The sequence below is a fragment of the Solanum lycopersicum genome, chromosome 1 (assembly GCF_036512215.1).
Source record: "Solanum lycopersicum chromosome 1, SLM_r2.1".
In the NCBI taxonomy this organism is placed as follows: Eukaryota; Viridiplantae; Streptophyta; class Magnoliopsida; order Solanales; family Solanaceae; genus Solanum; species Solanum lycopersicum.
The window spans coordinates 43,136,340-43,156,580 of record NC_090800.1 but is presented as its reverse complement, the minus strand read 5'-3'; the positions used below and the strand labels follow the sequence as shown (position 1 = coordinate 43,156,580).

Here is a 20,241-nt window from a genome sequence, read left to right as displayed (position 1 = left end):
TAAAAGGAAAATAAAGAAGAAAATAAGAATATATATACACAAAGGTATTTCGTAATTAAAAAAATAATTAATTTGCATAGATTATACAATTATGATGTGTGACTTAGGAGAAAATTCATTTTTTAACATATTAAAATAAATTACGCTTGATCATGAAATTATAACTTTTGAACTTCTATAATGAATTTCTTCAATTGATAAGTGAATATCTATGTAAAAACAGATAATATGTAAGCTTAAGTATAATACTTTTAAGTTATAAAATTTATATCTATGTAAAAATAGATAATATGTAAGCTTAAATATAATACTTTTAAGTTATAAAATTTAATATAGAATATCAAAACATAAATTCTTGGAACTGAGTACTATAATTATTTTCTGCACAATGAATATACGTACTATATATGTATATGTTCAATATGACCGAAGACAATGACTTTGCAAAAACATAAATAATAGAGTTTAAAACATGTATTAAAAAAATAATTAATATCATATGCATGAACTAATGAGTGTAAGAGAGCATACCAGTATATGTAAAAATATAATGAAATAGAAAAGAAAAATCGAGTCCAATGAATGAACATAGTCACCTTAAGAAAATTGTTCCCCTCCAATACTGGAGGTTTAAAGAATACATCCTCTCAGGATGGAACAATTTTATTCACCAACTTATTGATACAAAAACAGCGGTGTCAGTAAGTCATTCAACAGGAGCAAAGGACGCAAATATTTAATTTTGCGGAAGTAGAAAAAGATCAGAATTTTTGTTGTTTTAAAATGAGAAGAAATCTCTTCATTTATAGAAAACAAAGGGTAGTGTGAACAAATGTTTATAGTGTCTTATCAGAAAGGTTACAACTATTCAAAAAAGTTGCAACCCTTCGAAAAGTGAACACCTTTTTATAAAATATGCAGCTTTTTATAAAGTCACAACTATTTATTAAAGTCACAAACTTTCATAAAAGTCACAAAAAGAAGTCGCAACTCTTCATTAAAGTAACAACTTTTCATAAAAGTCACATTTTCTCATAAAAAAGGAAGGCTAATTTTGAAAAGGGAAAAGGGTCAAATATGCCCCTAAACTATTCAAAATTGTCTAGATATACCCTCAGTTTAAAGTTTGGTTCACTGATGCCCTCGTCATCCAACTTTTGGTCCAAATATGCCCTTATGGACGTTCGTTGCCACGTTGGATATATCCAACTCATTTTTTATTTCTTTAAATGCCACATGGAATTGCCATGTCATTTTGGCCTTACCACATAACATTTATATGAAAATGGAAAAATATTCGGACTCATAAACACCTAATCCGACCCATAAATCAACCCCTTTTAAATACATTATCCGACCAATTTTCAACAAATTTGTTTAATTTTTTTTTTGATAAATTTTGAAAATGAGTAATTGATAAATAAAAAAATAGGAAAATATGAAAAAAGTATAAAATTAACGCAAAAAATTCATAAATAATTATAGTAACATTAAATTCAATTTAAACATTTTTTTTAATTTTTTTGATAAATTCCGAAATAAGTAATTGATTAATAAAAAATATGAAAAATTTTTAACATTAACGCAAAATTTAAAAAATAAATACAGTAACCTTAAATTCAACAATTTCAATATTTTTTTAATTTTTAATTTTTTTGACAAATCCCAAAAATGAGTTTATTAACAAAAAATATAAAAAAATATAAAAATTACGCAAAAAATTCAGAAAATAAAAAATAGGAATATATGAAAAAATATAAAAAATAATTGTTGAAACTATTGAATTTAAGTTAACTATATTTATTTGTGAATTTTGACGTATATTTTTTATTTTATTTTCATATTTTTCCATTTTTATTAAAAAATTACTCATTTTCGGGATTTGCCAAAAAATATAACAAATTTTTAAAAAATGTAGATTGAAATGTTAATTTATATTTTTTTTTATATTTTTTATTAATCAATTACTCATTTTCGAGATATATCAAAAACTAAAAAATCTATTTTTTTTTTGAAATGTTAGATTTAATGTTACTATATTTATTTGTGAATTTTTGGCATTAATTTTATATTTTTTTTTCATATTTTTTCTATTTTTTATTAATCAATTACTCATTTTCGGGATTTATCGCAATAATAAAAATTAAACAAAATTGCTAAAAATGGGTCGGATAGTGAATTTAATAGGAGATGATTATGGGTCGGATTAGATGTTTATGAATCCGAATATCTTTCCACTTCATATAAATGTTATGTGATAAGGTCAAAATGACATGTCAATTCCATGTGACATTTAAAGAAATGAAAAATGAGTTGGATATGTCCAACATGGCAACTAACGCCCATAAGGGCATATTTGGACCAAAAGTTGGATGGCGAGGGTATGAGTGAACCAAACTTTAAACGGAGGGTATATCTAGACCTTTTTGAATAATTTGGGGGCATATTTGACCCTTTTCCCTTTTGAAAATATAAATTTATAAGGAAATTCTTGCTTGTGGTGTTTCCATAGAGTTCTCTTTTATATAAATATATGATTATATAGCAAATACATATAACTCCAGTACCAAAAAAACCTATAACCATGCAATTTAATACTTAATATTAAAGCATTTAGTGAATTTTCATCATTCAATGAAATTTATAAACTAGGATATGCATTAAAATACACAGGGTCATAGGCCAAACTGTTTGAGTCGTCCCTATCAGGGTGTTTTTCTAATTCTTGTTCCTACCATCCCTTTATTAGCGCTCAGGTAAACCTTTTAAAGCGAGTGTCTTAAAAAAAATTTGCACCAAGCTAATGAGCCTACAAATCGGACTCATTTAGGGATATATTTTGATATGAATAGTATCCTTAATGCTTGTTTTGAATCAATTACGAATGAATAATCTTGATTTTCAGGTACTTTGAGTTTGAAGCAAAGCATGGACACTACTTGGCAAAAAAAAAAGAAAAAAGGATGAAAAGAACGAAGAAATGAAGGCTTCAGGATCGCTGAATCCACTTGGAGAATTGCCGATAAGTCTGAAGATTGAATTTTGTTTTGGTGTGCTAAGCACCAAAGGAAAGGATCAAACCGGCGATGAAAAGGAGCTGTCGCCGCATCACTAAGAACTTCCACGAAGTAGTAACTTATCGTCCAGTGATCCTGACACGAAGATGCTTGGACTAAGCGCAAGACGGTGATGAAGTTACCAAATGGAGAATCGCTTATTTGATCGGCGATTCTCACTAACTATGTCGAGTGATCCACAACAGCACTAATCTTTGAAAACTATATATACTTGTTGAGCGCTTTAGCTTATTATCGATTATCATCAGACTTTTATCGAATATTATTAGAGTTCTTCTAGTTTTTTTTAAATCATATTTTATTAGTTTAAGAACATTTTTGAGCTCTAAGTTTGAGAACGTTTTTGGAGAAGAACTTGAAGACTCAAAGGGTTTCATCTTAAGGATTTCAACTTGGGTCTCTTGTATTCTTCATTATTGGACTGTAACAAGCCTTAAATCTTCATACCCATTTGAAATGCACACTCATTTTGGTATAACTTTCTATATCTCATTCATGTTTAGCTAAAACCTAAATTTTTGGGGTGTGATTTGTGAATATGGGTTAACTTAGTTGTTGGGTCTTGCTTGTTGATAGTCTATTCGTAGTTTGAATGTGATTTCATTTAGTAGTTGTGTATGAATCTAATGAGGTTATAGTTGCAAATAAAATCTCATATACATATTTTCAACTTGCTCGAGAGAGAAGTCGAGAAACTAAGAATATTAAAGTGATGGTCTGTGGGAGCGGGTCGACATAAGGTTCAACTCGAGAGAGTGAAACCTAGTATCACACCGCAGACTCAGCTCGAGAGTGTGAGTGCTTAAGGTGGAGGCTATGCTTCATGCGGCAAGTCACTTGTCCGAGAGGAACCCATTTGAAACAATGTAAGTTGCTCGAAAGAGAGTGTATCCCCCTTAAATTCTAGCCTAGTCGCATTTAGTCTATAAAATTTCTATTAAAAGCATGTACCTAATAATCTTGTTTATCCCATATTCCTATCATATCCAAGGAATATCACTCTCCTTGATTTAGAACTCTTTGTTAACTTCATTGTTTTTACTTACTAGTTGTGATAAAACGCCCCACGATAATGACGCTTGTGTCACCCCCTTTAAATCAATATGTTTTTATTCGATAATGCTTTTAGATATGACTAGTTAAAATGTGATTTTATTTTTATATTAATTCTCGCAACCACTCCCTGTGGAAACGAACGCAACCCCTGGTTGGGTTACTATACTATGGTAGAGATTATCGACACTAGCATTGGAAGTTGTTTTTTATTACATCACCAATCAAAATGGCACCAGTGTAGGGGAGTGGTGTTATGTGAAAATTTTAGATTAGAAGAATTATTGTTCTTCTAAGTTATATTTTTCTTACTTTACTTTCAGTTTCATTTTGTTGGTTTTGGTAAATAGATGGATTATTCTCTGCGGGAAGTAATGGTGTTCCGAGATGAAATTCTAACCTTTAGGCAATGGGAATATGAACCTCTTCATGAGTCTTGGTCAAGGTTCAAAGCACTACTGCATCAATACCCTACCCGTTGAATGTCTGACACAGTCATTCTATGAACCTTCTAACATAATGATGGCTAATCAATTGGTCTAGGTAGTCTGGTACGACAACCCTATGTGATAGTAGTCAAATTGCTTGACAACTAAGCTAAGCTTGTTCAAGCAACAAAAAGGAGAGACTTCAGGTTAGTGGCCTTACTAACTTTGTTAGATGAGCTGACAAAGAAGATTGCGGATCTTGAAGTTTAGTGCAATAAGAAAGAGCGCTACATTCCTTCTCATGAACGAAGAAAAATTAAGAATAAGGAGGATGGGCAGAACAAAGAAATTTTCAAACTTCTACTACAGAAATTTAATGAGCAACATAGAACACTGGAGGAGATTAGAGAGAATGTATTGTTGTTAAACCAGTTGACAACCTCCCATAATATGCTCATTCAATTATTAGGCTTCCCAATGGACCAAGTGTTGAATGAAACTTATCCGAGTTTTAAAACAGATTTGCCTAATGAGATCAAGGCAAACCCCATCAATGGAGCATAAGTGTTAACTTGCGTCATGCCATGATGTTAACTATGACACTATTTGGGAGAAACCCAAAACCATTAAATGTTTTTAATTTATTATTTACAAAATAAAGGTGTGTTGATTTTGTAGGATTGGGCATGAAAAGTGTAGGATGAGGTGCATAAACCCAGTAGTAAAATCGTCTAGAAGCTCAGCGAGGTCGACTCATATAGACATTAGATTCAGGAAAATCTCACTTCATAGTATGTATCAATCTGTGAACTATAGGAGCAACATGGAGAGTCACCGACTAGATCAACGACCCCGATGAAGACTGTCGCTTGGATCCTCACTCAGATTAAAGGTTCTGTAAAACTCAATGAGATAGATAATCACTCAACAGATCACCGAGTACCTTAGAAAATTCAACTAATGTCACCAAATGGGTGAGATCTGGATGTTTTTATAAAGCCACATGTTTTGCTTTTCAGCTTTTACCAAGTTCCCTCACTTTTCATTTTCAAACTCACACCTGCATCTCTATATTTTATATTTCTACACCTATATTGTATTTTGGTTAATTGAGTTGTGCTTGGATTTAGACTGCATTGACGCCTAGCATATGAAATACATCTTAATTAACACAAAAGGTTGGTTTATGCACCCTAAGTTCTTTTTATTGGATTTTGTTCTCAAATGCAATAACATTATCTTGTTGATGTGCGTTGGATCTTTCTAGTAGGATTACAGTGTTTGTTTTCCTGAATAACGTCTCAAAATTCGATAGGTAATGAGTAAAATGATTGATTCTTTAAAATTGTGCTTTAAAATAGATGAATAACTTGGGGTGTGCATAATTATTACTGGGACTAGGCTTAATTTGAGTGGTGCATGTTTTGATTCTGTTTTCAAGGGTTGCAGGGTTGAATTCTAGAAGTTAGGTTGTTCTTGTTTACATTGTGTTTTATCTGATTCTTGTGGATGTTTGAGCTTATGAATTCATTTTTTTAATGACTGAAAAATGATTTTGACCCTTCCAAATTTTTTACATTTTTCATAAATTTCCGCCACCTCTTGTATGTACTTGAAAGCATGGTTGTTCTTAGGCAAATTTATGTCTCTATTTGATCAATACCGATGACTTGAATAGTGCTTGCAATTGAATAAACATAATGTATGAGTACTACGAGGTCAAATGAAGTTGCATAGACAATATGTGAACTCATTACATCTCGATGTGATTAGTCAATTGTCAAATCGATTCTCTTGTAACGACCAATGCACACTAGCAAAAGTGTGGAGACTTGTTTGACTTTAGTGTCGAATATCTTGTATGATTATCTTACTTTGGACCATGCATGAAAACACCTAGAATTTGTCCCGTTTGTCCAATTGACTAAATAAGGCTTTATCTTGATATGATTTTAGGACACTTTATAGAGTGTGCGCCAATTTGATATATATCTCTTTGTTACCTACCTTGTGTGTCTGAGCCTCTCTTGAACACCCTTTGAGATTTACCTTTCTTTGGAAGAAACTTGACAAAAACATAACCTCTCTTAACCCTTTATCCTTAATCCTATTGATTTGTGCTTAATAGAATAACCAACTTAGGCAAAAGACTAAGTTTGGGGGTGTGGTGAAAAGAGAAGGCAACTCAAGAAAGTGCAAAATGGATCTCGTATTGAGAAAAATGCAATCCCTTCAGATAAAAAAAATATAAAAGAGAAAAAAAAAGGATAATGCACAAGTACTCCCTCAACCTATGTCTGAAATTTCAGAGACACACTTATACTATACTAAAGTTCTTTACCCCCTGGACTTATTTTATTAATAATTTTCTATCTGTTGACACTCAATTTTGACCGACCTTTAACCTTTTTTAGGAATGCTATTCGATTAAATACACATTTTTAAATTTATTTAAAGTTCAAAATTTTTAGTCGATTTTGCTTGAAAATTATATAGTTTATTATGTTTTACTTTATAAAATTATCGTAAATATTACTAAAATATTTTAAAATTAATAATGAATTTCAAATATTTTAAAATTTAAATGATTTTCAATTATACAAGAAATATTTTAATATATGTAGTATTTTTATTTAATAGTAATTTCTATACTTTCCTTAAAATTATTTAAATTCTAGCCTATTCTATTATAATTTATTTCAATGCTAGCCACTCCAATCAAATTTTATTTCAATCATAACCCTCTTTCATCTCAATTTAATTGCAATTGTAGCCATTCCATATTCAATCCAATCTGATTTCAATACATTTCATCTTTTAATCTCATTCATCTATTTTATTAATCGAATCCTATTTTGAACTATCAAAGATCTAAACCTAAGAAGATTAAATTTTTTTTTCATCCTCTCTTCCTCCCCCTCTCTGCTCCAACGGCCGCCCAACCATTCTCCTCCCCTTCCCCTTCATTCTCTCCATTTTTTCCGGTGAGACAGCCACCAGCGAGGACGACAATCGGCGTCGTCTCTCTCCCTTTGCCTTTTCTCCCTCTCTTCCCCTCTCTCCAGCCGACACCCCTCTCTCGCGTCACTTCTCTTCTTTCTCCCAGCCCCCTCTCCCTCTTTTGTGTTTCTCCCCTCTTCTCCTCCTCCCTTCTCACAACAGCTGCGATTAGCAGACCCAACGCCCCCTGTTTCCCTCTTCTTCCCCTCTTTCTCCCTCCATTCTTCTCCTCTGACCGACCCTCTCTCTTATCCTCTTTTCTCCGGCGATCCCTCTCCCATTCCTTCTCTCCTTTTATCATCGGTGCCTCCCTCTCCCGTCGTCCCCTTTCCTCTCTCCTCTTCCTCCTTCTTTTCTTTTCTCTTTGCAGGTCCAGAAGACCGACAGAATCCCAGGCGAGCTCCACGAGCAACAGCCAGTAGCAGGCGAGCAGCAGCCGGCGGAGCCTCCCTCCTCTATCGCTTTTTCCTTCTCTTTTCTCCCTCTAATGCTTCCTCCTTATTTCTTCCTCTCTCTATCCCCTCCCGTCTTCTCTCTCCTCCCCTTTTCTCCTTCCCTCTCCATTCTCCCCTTCTTCTCCTTTTGCAAGGACAACAGAACTCTAGTGGCTTGCTTCTCCAACGAAAACAATAGTAGCCCCCACACAACAACCAACAACAGCTCAAGCAGTCGAGGCCAAAGTAACATCAACAACAACCCCAGGCAGCTGCTCCGGCCAGCAAGGACGGATAACAGCAACAACGAACCCTCAAATCCCATCTGTCTCTATTCCTTTCATTCGACTAAGTTCAAGACGAATCTCAACAGATCCGTCTCTAGTATAAAAATCTTATTATTTATTACTTCATCCGTTCAATCCTTTATGATTCATATATTCTTGTCAATAAAGTTTACTATGTTCATTATACTTGTTATTGTTTTGTTGATTAAATGTTACAAATTGCAATTTGAGATTGTTTGAACGTTCTTTTACGTAGGTTTGGTTTTCAAAAAAAAAAAACAGTCTGTTAACACCCTTGTTTTACTTAGGCTCTTAATTGATTTATGCGTGTTGTTGAAATTAGAATTAAAATAATTTGTATCTTAATTTGATTATTTATAATTTTAGTAATTGTTAGTAATATAATGGTCTACCTTGATTGGTTTTTCTGACATATCTAAATATGGTAGATGAATTTTTGATAAGTCTTTGCTCATTTTGGTAAAATTAATAAAATTATTTGTTCTTGAAAAAAAAGAGAAGAGATTTATTCAGTTGGGAAATATTTGTTTACTGATTTGAGGCTCTCTTAATTAAGGAAAATAATATGAATTTAATCACTCCTTCCTTTAATATTTGGCTTGATTATTCTTACTTGTTTGTTTATGGCAACCTTATATTTTGTTGTTCATGTAATTGGTAAAATAAATTAAAAATAAATTTGATTTTGACTCTTCTACACTTAAGGAAAATATATGTTTTATTCCTGATTTTATTTCTTACTTGTTTATATTTAGAAATGATATGTTTTAACAAAATTTGATTTGGCCCTTCCTTAGGTATGAATAAACTACACTTCCTAATTTATTCTTATTTATTTATATTTTATAGCATAATAATATTTAATATTATTTTGGAGCTTCTTTCTTTAAGGTAAAAGAATGTTGTCTTCTTAACTTTGTTATTAATTATTTATTTTTGGTAATGAGCATTTAAATATTTTTTCTGATTTTTGGCTCCTCTTTATTTAGGGAAATATATATTACTCTTCTTATTTTATTACTTGCTTATAATCTGTAAAAATATTAAAATAATTTGACTGATTAGACTTCCTTCAAAATAAGAAAATTGTGATTTAATTGTCTCGTCAATTTATAATATTTATTTTCCTTATTTGTTCCCCCCCCCCCCCCCCTCTTCTACTATATAAAGAGAATTATTCATTCTTTATCACAAATATTCACATCTTGAGAAGAACTAACATTCTCCCAACTCACACTAAACTCATTAATTCTCTCTCTCAACACAAGAACTAGACTCCTACCTCTCTCATTGCTCTCTTGCTACTCTTAAAAAATAAATTAAGATCCCGGTAAAATATTCAAGTGCTTTTCATTGCTACTTTGTTTTTGTTCTAACAAAAGTTGGGTCAACTTGTTTTCATTTCTACTATTTCTTTTATGCTTAACCGGGTAGTATTCTTAATTAGCATTTTACTATTAGCCAACTCTCTATTATTTTTATTTGTTTTGCATTTATTATTATTGTTGTGTGGAAGCACTCTTTATCTTTTTCCCCTATGTGTGTTGATATGTCTATGCCTATGTTTTGTCCTTTTTATTTGTTATGTGTGTTGTTTATATATGTATATATGAGAGTAATTGGTTAGTATGAATATTTTACATTACAATCATTCTTCCATTGTATACGTGTTACCTTACTTATTCTAGCAGGTTTTGGACTTAAAGTTCAAGATGATGAAGAGTAGCCTAGAAGAAATTTCGGACAAAGCTTTGTTTATTTTAATATTGTGTATATTTTCATCTGTTATTTTTATTCCAATATGTGTATAACTCTAAAGCAACTCTTATATATGAAGCAATTTGGGGGATCACCTAGGGAGGGGAAATTATGTGTTAATCATTTTTTATTGGAAACTTGTTTGTGTTTAAAAGCATGCCTATAAGTTCATAATTTGTGTGATAATTGTTTATGTGATAAAATAATTTTAGATCTAACCAAAACAAATAAAAAAATAAAGCAAATCTTATTCGCTCAATCTTTTAGTTAATTTTTCCAACTAATGTTTGAAGTTAATTTTATCCAATTTGGCGTGTTATGCATTCGTATGTCATTTGGAGTTAAAAATCATGCCTATAGGTCTTATTTAAATGTGTTGATTATTAAATCACGTAGCAATCATGTTTAACTAATTTTAGCATGTTCATAATTGATTTGTTTCTTTACTTTGTCATTTTAGCATGTTAAACACCTAGAGATCATGTCAATAGGCTTGTAAAATTTTCTGCATATCAATAACTAAAATAAAATCCGTTATGCATATTTTGACATTTTTTTAAAAATAAAACAATTCCTATTGATTTATTGCATCTAATAAGTTTAATATCTCTTAAACATAATTTCTGCATTAATATATAAATTTGTTATTATTAAATGCTCTCAATTAACTAATTTTTGAATGTTACACATTGCTTAAACTAATTTCCTGTACTCATAATATTTTGCTTCTGCTTCTTTTTAAAATAATTTTATGCATTAAATCTATTGTTGTTCTTAAAATAAATTTTCTGCCTAGATAAATAAAATTTGTTGTCTTAAGTAATATTTTGCATTAATAATTAAATTCTCTATCATTTATAAGTGTATGTGGATCATATCCGTTGTTACTTGAAAATAAAAATAAAATTTTTGATGTCACTAATAATCACTCACTCTAATTTTAGTTCAACACTAAAATATACATTCATATCATATTTTTGCCCTCATAATTAATCTTTGCTTTGTTATTATCACTTTGTATGCTCACGATCTTAGCATGAGAACATTCACCATTATGTGTTGTTTGCAAGCATGTCTAATTGATTTTTTAGTGGCCAAATTGAGACTTGTATTGCTAAAATGACCGTCTTGTTTGCCTTGTTTGTTTGACTTGGTGTCTAGGATGACCTTATATTCCATTTTGTCTAAACCCATCCCAGTAAGAGTCCAAAGCCTCTTGGTTATTAAGTTGGGACGATTAGGCACCTTTTAGGTACGTTATGCATGCGGTGGTTGGGTAGGGGTAGTTGGCCCTATGGAGATGATTACATCGACTCAGGCTTGAAAGACAAACTTTGGTTTTGTATGTCCCTATACGGCAGCCTAGCGGAAAATAAAAGAAAAGTCGAGTGTTGATCCAAAAGTCTCTTAGAGTCTCCCTTCCCTTTGTCCCTTTATTTGTTTGTTTAATTATATTTGTTTGAGGGTAGATTAAAAAAAATAATATATTTTTTGTTTTCTTATCTATTTGTCTATCCTCTCGCTTATGTCTTTATTAATTCCTTAATATATATTTAATTGTTATCACTTAGTCTCGCATGTTTAAATATTAATTTAAATAATAACATGAGCTATTTGTTCGATTTATTTATCACATAGTATCGTATATGAAATAAATAAAAATGAGCTTAATTGTTTATTTATTTCTATCACCTAGCCTTGCATGTTTAAATTAACTAAAAAAATAAAAATTTAATTGCTTAATATTATGCCATCACTTAGCAAGTATATTAATAAATAATAATGAAGTGACCTTGAGTTCTACTTGTAACCCCCACATAGATTGCATGAGATATGGCCCGGAGCCACATTTGTGGACCTTGAGGGATGCCTAACACCTTCCCATCGAGGTAATTTGAATCCTTACTCTAATCTCTACCTCGTTGACCTTAGCTAGACTTCGTTAGGTTAGAGAGGTTCCCTAATGCGCCTTAATTAGTTAGGTGACGACTCCTTAAACTCAAAATCCCAAAAGAGTTGTTAGGTCGTGCACAAAACCTATTTTTTACGAAAATGAGGCACGACAAAATGTCGACTCTGCTGGGATATTAGGTTCGTACCATTACGTGTTTAGTGCTTATTTATGTGGGGTTTACTTTGTTTTGGTTATGTCATTATTTGTTAGGTGTTTATCATGTTTAGTTATCATTTTGTTGTCTTATTTACCGTCTTTTTTTTTATGTTCGACCCCTTCCCTCTTCCTTATTTGTTTATTACCATGTTTCACCTTTCCCCTTTTCCCTTATTTATTTACTTACATATTAATCCCATACCCCCTCTCCTTATTTACGTGAGTTTTTTTTATGTTTACTTTCCTTTATTTATTCATGCTTATTTATTTATTTATTGTTTATAAACTGCATAGATGTTACCGCTTTCCAATTTAAATGCTAACTGTTTATTGCTTTGATAACTGACATTCCACTCATACTTCCTCCAATTGGGACTCTATTCCTTTTTTTTATTTTTGTTCTCGTGATGTTGTGCCTTTCCACCTCTCACAACTGCTCCAATTCTATTCAAATATCAATTATAGAGAGTCGGCATATGCGTGGACGTAACGAATAGTTTTACTACCGCGAAACCACGAGCCTCTCGCATAGAATCCATTTCAAGTCCGTGTCAAGCCAACTCTTAGAAGTCCTGATTAGACCATACATGTTGCATAATCCCTAGGTGGTTTGACCCTTCGTGTAAATCCATATAATTAGCATCTACCCTCTTGTCTAAAGGGCCCCAACAACACCCTTTAGACAAATTGCATACTTATCTGTCAACGTGATCATAATAATTAAATCAAACCAATTTTTTCAAAATGGAGTTTAGAAGTTGTTTATTATTTTATTTGCAGAGTCATAGATGAGTATGAACCCCCAAACACACAAATGGTGACAGAGGTGAGTGAGAGACTTAAGACATGGTGGATGGATATAAGGAGAGATAGGGAAACGGAAATTCATCAGTTGTTGGGTGGCCTCACATTTCTTATTTTTGTCACACCAAACCCTCACCTAACTAGGGCTCTACTAGAGTTTTGGGACTCTATGAGGATGATGTTCAAGTTTACAGATTGCAACTTGACACAACAATTGAAGAAATTAGCGGTTTCATCGACCTTCTATATCATGAGTGTCAAATGATGGTACCTTATAAGCCATCATCAAGGGAATTTCTAAAAAGTATGGGGATGATGTCTAATCCAACCTGGACTTCTTTAGACCTTGGGTGGACTCATTTAGACTTGTTATACTCACGATTCTACCGAGATGATGGCTACTACATTTATGACTAAGAATTTGAGTGCTCCATTGAAGAGTGGGAAAAGTATCGTCTAGATGCCTTTGCCATCGCCTTATTGGGATCCTTGGTTTTTCCTAAATCAAGGGGAAGAATAGATACATGTTTAAGGTACGTCGTTTGAGACCTAGCTCAAAGAGGGGGCGAGCCTAGGAAAACTATAGTGCCCATGATCCTGGCGGAGATAATGAGGAGTCTGTCAGCATGTGTTGGTGGTAGGATGTTCTTCGAGGGATGCAAACTTCTACTTCAACTATGGGCTATCAATCAGTTCCACAAGCGATCTGACGTGGTAGATACCTATCTTGGTCAAGGCGACAAGATTGATAACCATCCAAGAAGGTTGGCATGTTTCGTTGCACCTGTAGTATTTGTGGACTGGCAGATATTTCTGACTGAGCTTGAGAGCCACGGAATTCAATGGAAGCTTCATTGGTTGTCCACGCCTAATGTCATAGTAAGAGGGGACGACCGATACTTCATCGAGCTTATTATCTAAAATGTATCTAACCATATCCGCCTCTTCGAGTACTTCACCAATTTGGGCAAAGTCAAATCATACCACTTCGATCTGAAATGGAGCCATTTAAGTATGAGTTTGGACTATATAACCCACAATTCCACAACATACTTCGACGATGAGAGTGTGTGTTGACCATTCCTATTGGTGGCACGATAGGCTTTATGCATGCATGAGTATCGCATATGGATCTTGATAGAATCTGAAGTCCCAATATCAAGTGGAGAAGGATACCATGGGCTTGCCGATGAAAGGTAAAACATATGGGCACGGAGTGTGTTGAACATGAGATAACAAGTCCCTCCCATCACAAGAGGTCAATTGGCGCCAAGCTCTTGGAGTCGATACCTCCAAGATTTCAGAACTTAGGATGATTTCACCCAAGTTATCCCTTTTCCCTTAGTTTATTTCAGTTTTTTATGATGTATTGTTTGAATTTTATAATAAATGAAAGTTATTTGATTTCTTCTAATCTAAACTCCAAATTGTCAAATAAGGCTTGAATTAATTATTGTGCATCACTTATGTGTCGCTTAGGCCTACCTCAGGCTCAACGAGGCTCCTTTGCATTTAGGGCATTTATCTTAAAATAATGTGTTTGATATCCCAATTTATGTAGTGTTCTAACTTGGGATTTGTTTTTCTTTTATTTTTTTATTCCCTTTACCAATTCCCAATGGCTGATCTGTAGACCATGGCTTATCACACGCGATCAAAGAGTTCACTTCCTCCTCTTCCGACTGAGAATTGCAAAGGAAAAGTGAAAGCAACTAATGCTAGGGTTATGTGCAAAACTATTGAAAAGAAGTGTCTTTCAGATGAGTTGGTATCAAATCTTGAGTAGAAAATAAAGAAGTTAGAAGAAGAGGTGGCATGCGCGAGTGGGAAAAGTTGTTACTCTCCTCCAATCCCACTTTGGAGACAAACGTGGATATGTCACCTTTCGCAAGTCAAGTCACTCTCCAAAATAATCCTTCTCCAGATTACTCTACCTCTCAAAGTCAACCAAGCTCCATTCAAATGCCTTCAAAGAACATCTACTTTCCAAATCACCCATATCCTCCGCAACATCAAACATATGCTCTTAAACCTCAACATCTTACTTCACACCTGCATCATCCTAGTATGCAAGCCCCTCAATATGAAACACCTCTGCACCAAGTTCCCTGGCATCATGCGCCTCTCATACCACTTTCAATCCCTCCATATCAAATGTCTCTGTACCAAAGGCCTCCTATACCATATCGACAACCAACATATCCTGGACATAGTGCCAAAGTCGTCACTCGACTGCATATACGCAAAAACCTCTTCAAGGTTGAGGAGAGACTTGACAAAACTTATACTCCTCTGATTGAGCCTATAGGCCAACTTTTTGAAAATTTGAGGATCGCCGGTCACATAGCTCCTATCCATGAAATAAGGATGACTACGCGTGCATCGTGGATTGAACCCTCCAAGACTTGTGCTTATCATTCAAGAATAGAAGGACATACAATAGAAAAATGTCGTGATCTGAAAGACAAGAATCAACAACTGATTGATACTAAGTCCATATCCTTGGAGGACTTTGCAACAAAGGAAGTTCATATGTGAACGCACCAACATCTACTTGATCCAGTTTTCCAAATAAGGCTTGCGCTGTTTAAGTTCATGTTTTCCACATTCATACACCCATGATAACATATGGGCCAATAAAGTTGGTCAAAATCTGCCATTCAGTTGCTGCTCAAGAATGTTCTCAATATCTCGCTTATGCTCTTTTTGTAATTTTGGACTACGTCAAACCTAATTCCCATTTAAGAGGGGATATGTAGGCGCTCCTATGGGGGTTTGGTCTTATCATAAATAAAACTTTCATTTTCCCATTCTATTGATAACTGGGGCAGAATTTTTGAGAGGGTCTCAAAATTTCCATCAAGATTTCTCCTTGCACATCTTCATACTGGGGTATTGCATCAAAAACATTTCTTCTCAACAACTGGGGCAAAATTTTGAGAGGATCTCAAAATTGCTGAAAATCAATACTAGGTAGAAAATTTTGGAGAATCTAATAAAAAAGAATAAAACCAACAGTCAAGCTACAACTACAACAGATCATACTAACAGAAGTTCTACACTCGGGCAGAAATTTTGAGGGGATCTCAAAATTTTCGACAACACTCCGAAGAACATTCTAGCAGACACCAAAAGAGCACGCTGTGCCAAATCATAGATAACGATCAACCTTCTCCCTTTAAACTAACTGTTTTTCTTTGAATATTGAAAATACAGGTACGTATGCAAAGGAAACTTCAACAATCAACATACCACTTTTGATCCCGACAAATGTCACTCGACCCTTCCAATAAGGCAGATGCCCAAGCTACTGTATGCACTCAAGCAACTGTTGTGCTGGCAAATTACATTCTGGCCGATATTGCATCATTTGCACCTACGCCCGATATCACATTATGCTCGAAGAACTACATCATTATATTATGCCCAAGATCGCAGAAACACATCATTGCATGTGCCCGAAGAAATGCATCATTGCATATGCCTGATATACATTGTGCCCGAAAAAATGCATCATTACATGTGCGCGATATTGCATGTGCCCGAAGAAATGCACTATTGCATTGTGCCCGAAATTTGCATAAGCCCAAGATTGCATCGTGCTCGAAGTTTGCATGTGCCCGAATCAAATCAAGTCACAAATATCAATAGATGCCAAAAATAGATACGCTCTCTTCACTCATTACTTATATTCCGAAGGCGTCATCCTCCAAGGGCATCATCTTTCATGGCCTGCGGACTTCATGTCATGGCCTGAGGACTTATTATATGCTTAGCATGTTCCTAGGGAATCATAGTCTAAAGGCATCATCCTCATGGCCTGCAAACATCATATCATGGACTAAAGATTTAATTTTTGTCTATCATGATCCGAAGGTGTCATAGTCTAAAGGCGTCATTTTCATGGCCTAGAGAAACATTTTCATGACCCGATGATACATTTTGCGTATCATGGCTCTAGACATCCTAGCCTAAGAAGTCATTTTCATGTTCTTAAGACAAACATTCATGGTCAATATGGGAATTACATCATGTTTACATTTACTGCTTATTTTGATATATGTGTTCTAATTACTCTATTTAATTTATATTACAAGTTACAGATGTACAGATTACAAATGAAGTCGCCTTCTGAATGACCGTTTTCATGCTTACAAACAAAGACTGTCAAATTCTTGGCTACTTGCATTATCATTCGGCTACTCAGGATACTATTCAGGCTATTCTGGAGATACTATCAGACTCAAACCGCTACTGTGACCTACTGTCTCTTCATCTAGGCTTGTCTGCCTAACAATAAGACATATAGGCTCGTCTGCCTTACAAAATGACATTTAGGGTCGTCTGCCTTACAATGCGACACTTAGGCTCGCCCTTCTTATAATGCAACATTTAGGCTCGTCCGCCTTGCAATGCGATATTTAGGCTCGACCGCGTTACAATGCGTCTAGGCTCGTCCGCCTTATAATGCGACATCTAGGCTCGTCCCCCTTACAACGTGACATTTAGGCTCATCTTTCTTATAGGATATTTAGGTACGTCTGCCTTAAAACGACAGTTAGGCTTGTCCATCTTATAGGAAATTTAGGTCGTCCTCCTTAAAAGGACATTTAGGCTCGTTCCCATTAAAAGGACATTTAGGTCCTCCTCCCTAAAATGATACTTAGGCTCGTTCGCCTTAAAATGACTTCTAGACTCTTTTGCCTTGCAACAGGATGCTTACGTATATCCACCTTACAAGCAAACATTTTCCTTATATTATATTATCTCTATACTATGAGATCTATTTGAGGTTGACTTTAACCTTCGGAGATGGGTTGCAATTCTTCAACAAGTTAAGCCAAAGTCTACGAGGGCATCTCAAAGCAGATAAGGTTCTTATCACCTCTTGTCATTTATTTAGAACTCATATTTGTTCATACTTTATAGATTTATAAGCTAACATTTTATCTTGAATTTGCAGATATGATTGATCCCCCCTTGATTACAATTATCATGCTATCATCTATCGCAACGAAGACCCTATCAATTCTTTGATACTCATAAACCAAAACTTTCTCAAAGGTTGATAACCTCACTCTATGATGCTCTTCTCGCTTCTCTATCATGCTCTTTTAGCCTCTTAATCTCTCTTCTCGCTACTCTAATCTTATCCATTCAAGCGGACATCGTGCCCTCCAAATACATTAGCGCTGTTTCAACTTTTAAGAGTTTCATTTGCTCTTGAATTTAGAACTACATACGACCTGATTCTCGTATAACAAGAGATATGTAGGCGACTTAATATCAAAGTCTCGCTCGTACCATTTTTCAACTCTATATCGTTTCAATTGAACCAAGTGACATCTCTCGTCGGTCGGACAAAATCGGCTACTAAGTCAATGTTGGTTGCCTGACAATTCATTCTTCATTCTCAATCAACCAAGGGGAAGCTGTTGACACCCAATTTTAACCGACCTTTAACCTTTTTTAGGAATGCTATTCGATTAAATACACATTTTTAAATTTATTTAAAGTTTAGAATTTTTAGTTGATTTTGCTTGAAAAATATATATTTAGTATGTTTTACTTTATAAAATTATCGTAAATATTACGAAAATATTTTAAAATTATTAATGAATTTCAAATGTTTTAAAATTTAAATGATTTTCAATTATACAAAAAATATTTTAATATATGTAGTATTTTTATTAAATAGTAATTCCTATACTTTCCTTAAAATTATTTAAATTCCATCCTATTCTATTATAATTTCTTTCAACGCTAGTCACTCCAATCAAATTTTATTTCAATCATAACTCCTCTTTCATTTCAATTTAATTGAAATTGTAGCTATTCCATATTCAATCCAATCTGATTTCAATACATCTCATCTTTTAATCTCATCCATCTATTTATTAGTCGAATCTTAAACCTTCATCTTATTAAATCAACGGTTGAGATCAAATCCTTCTTTTTCCTATTTTGAACTATCAAAGATCTAAACCTAAGAAGATTAACATTTTTTTTCATCCTCTCTTCCTCCTCCTATCTGCTCCTGCGGCCGCCCAATCATTCTCCTCTCTTTCCCCTTCATTCTCTCCATTTTTTCCGGCGAGACAGCCACCGGCGAGGATGGCAATTGGCGTTCGTCTCTCTTCCTTCACCTCTTCTCCCTCTTTTCCCCTCTCTCCAGTCGACACCCCTCTCTCGCATCACTTCTCTTCTTTCTCCAAGCCCCCTCTCCCTCTTTTCTGCTTCTCCCCTCTTCTCCTCCTCCTTTCTCGCAACAGCTGCGATCAGCAGGCCCAACGCCCCCCCTCTTTCCCTCTTCTTCCCCACTTTATCCCTCCGTTCTTCTCCTCTAACCGACCCTCTCTCTTCTCCTCTTTTCTCCAGCGATCCCTCTCCCCTTCCTTCTCTCCTTTTCTCCTTGGCGCCTCCCTCTCCCGTCGTCCCCTTTCCACCCTCCTCTTCCTCCTTTTCTTTTCTCTTTGCAGGTCCAGCAGACCGACAGAATCCCAGGTGAGCTCCACCAACAACAGCCAGTAGCAGGCAAGTAGCAGTTGGCGGAGCCTCCCTCTTCTACCGCTTCTTCCTTCTCTTTTCTCCCTGTAATGCTTCCTCCTTGTTTCTTCCTCTCTCTATCCCCTCCCGTCTTCTCTTGCCTCCTCTTTTCTCCTTCCCTCACCAATCTCCCCTTATTCTCCTTTTGCAGGGACAACAGAACTCTAGTCGCGTGCTTCTCCGGTGAAAACAGCAGCAACCCCCACGCAATAACCTGCAGCAGCTCAAACAGTCGAGGCCACAGTAACATCAACAACCCCAGGCAGTTGCTCCGGCCAGCAAGGACGGATAACAGCAACAATGAACCCTCAAAGCCCATCAGTCTCTATTCCTTTCATCTGCGACAAAGTTCAAGTCAGATCTCAATAGATCCGTCTCCGGTATAAAAATCTTATTGTTTATTACTTCATCCGTTCAATTCTTTATGCTTCATATATTCTTGTCAATAATGTTTACTATGTTAATTATACTTGTTATTGTTTTGTTCATTAAATGTTGCAAATTGCAATTTGAGATTGTTTGAAGGTTCTTTTGCGTAGGTTTGTTTTTCAAAGAAAAAACAGTCTGTTAACACCCTTGTTTTACTTAGGCTCTTAATTAATTTCCGCATGTTATTGAACTTAGAATTAAAATAATTTGTATCTTAATTTGGTTATTTATAATTTAAGTAATTGTTAGTAATATAATGGTCTACCTTGATTGGTTTTTATGACATATCTATAT

General features: G+C 34.5%; 2 protein-coding genes across 2 annotated transcripts; both read right to left on the bottom strand.

Annotated features, from left to right (window-relative positions):
- Positions 1-7,457: 7,457 nt before the first annotated feature.
- Positions 7,458-7,859, bottom strand: LOC138342070 (uncharacterized). Its single transcript, XM_069294254.1, has one exon. It carries the CDS (start codon positions 7,857-7,859, stop codon positions 7,458-7,460), a length of 402 nt encoding a protein of 133 aa, XP_069150355.1.
- Positions 7,860-19,044: 11,185 nt separating this feature from the next.
- LOC104646536 (uncharacterized) lies at positions 19,045-19,837 on the bottom strand. The gene is made up of 2 exons (XM_010320230.1): positions 19,541-19,837; positions 19,045-19,443 (listed from the first exon to the last, which is right to left on the bottom strand). Exons 1-2 carry the CDS (start codon positions 19,835-19,837, stop codon positions 19,045-19,047), a joined length of 696 nt encoding a protein of 231 aa, XP_010318532.1.
- Positions 19,838-20,241: the final 404 nt, after the last annotated feature.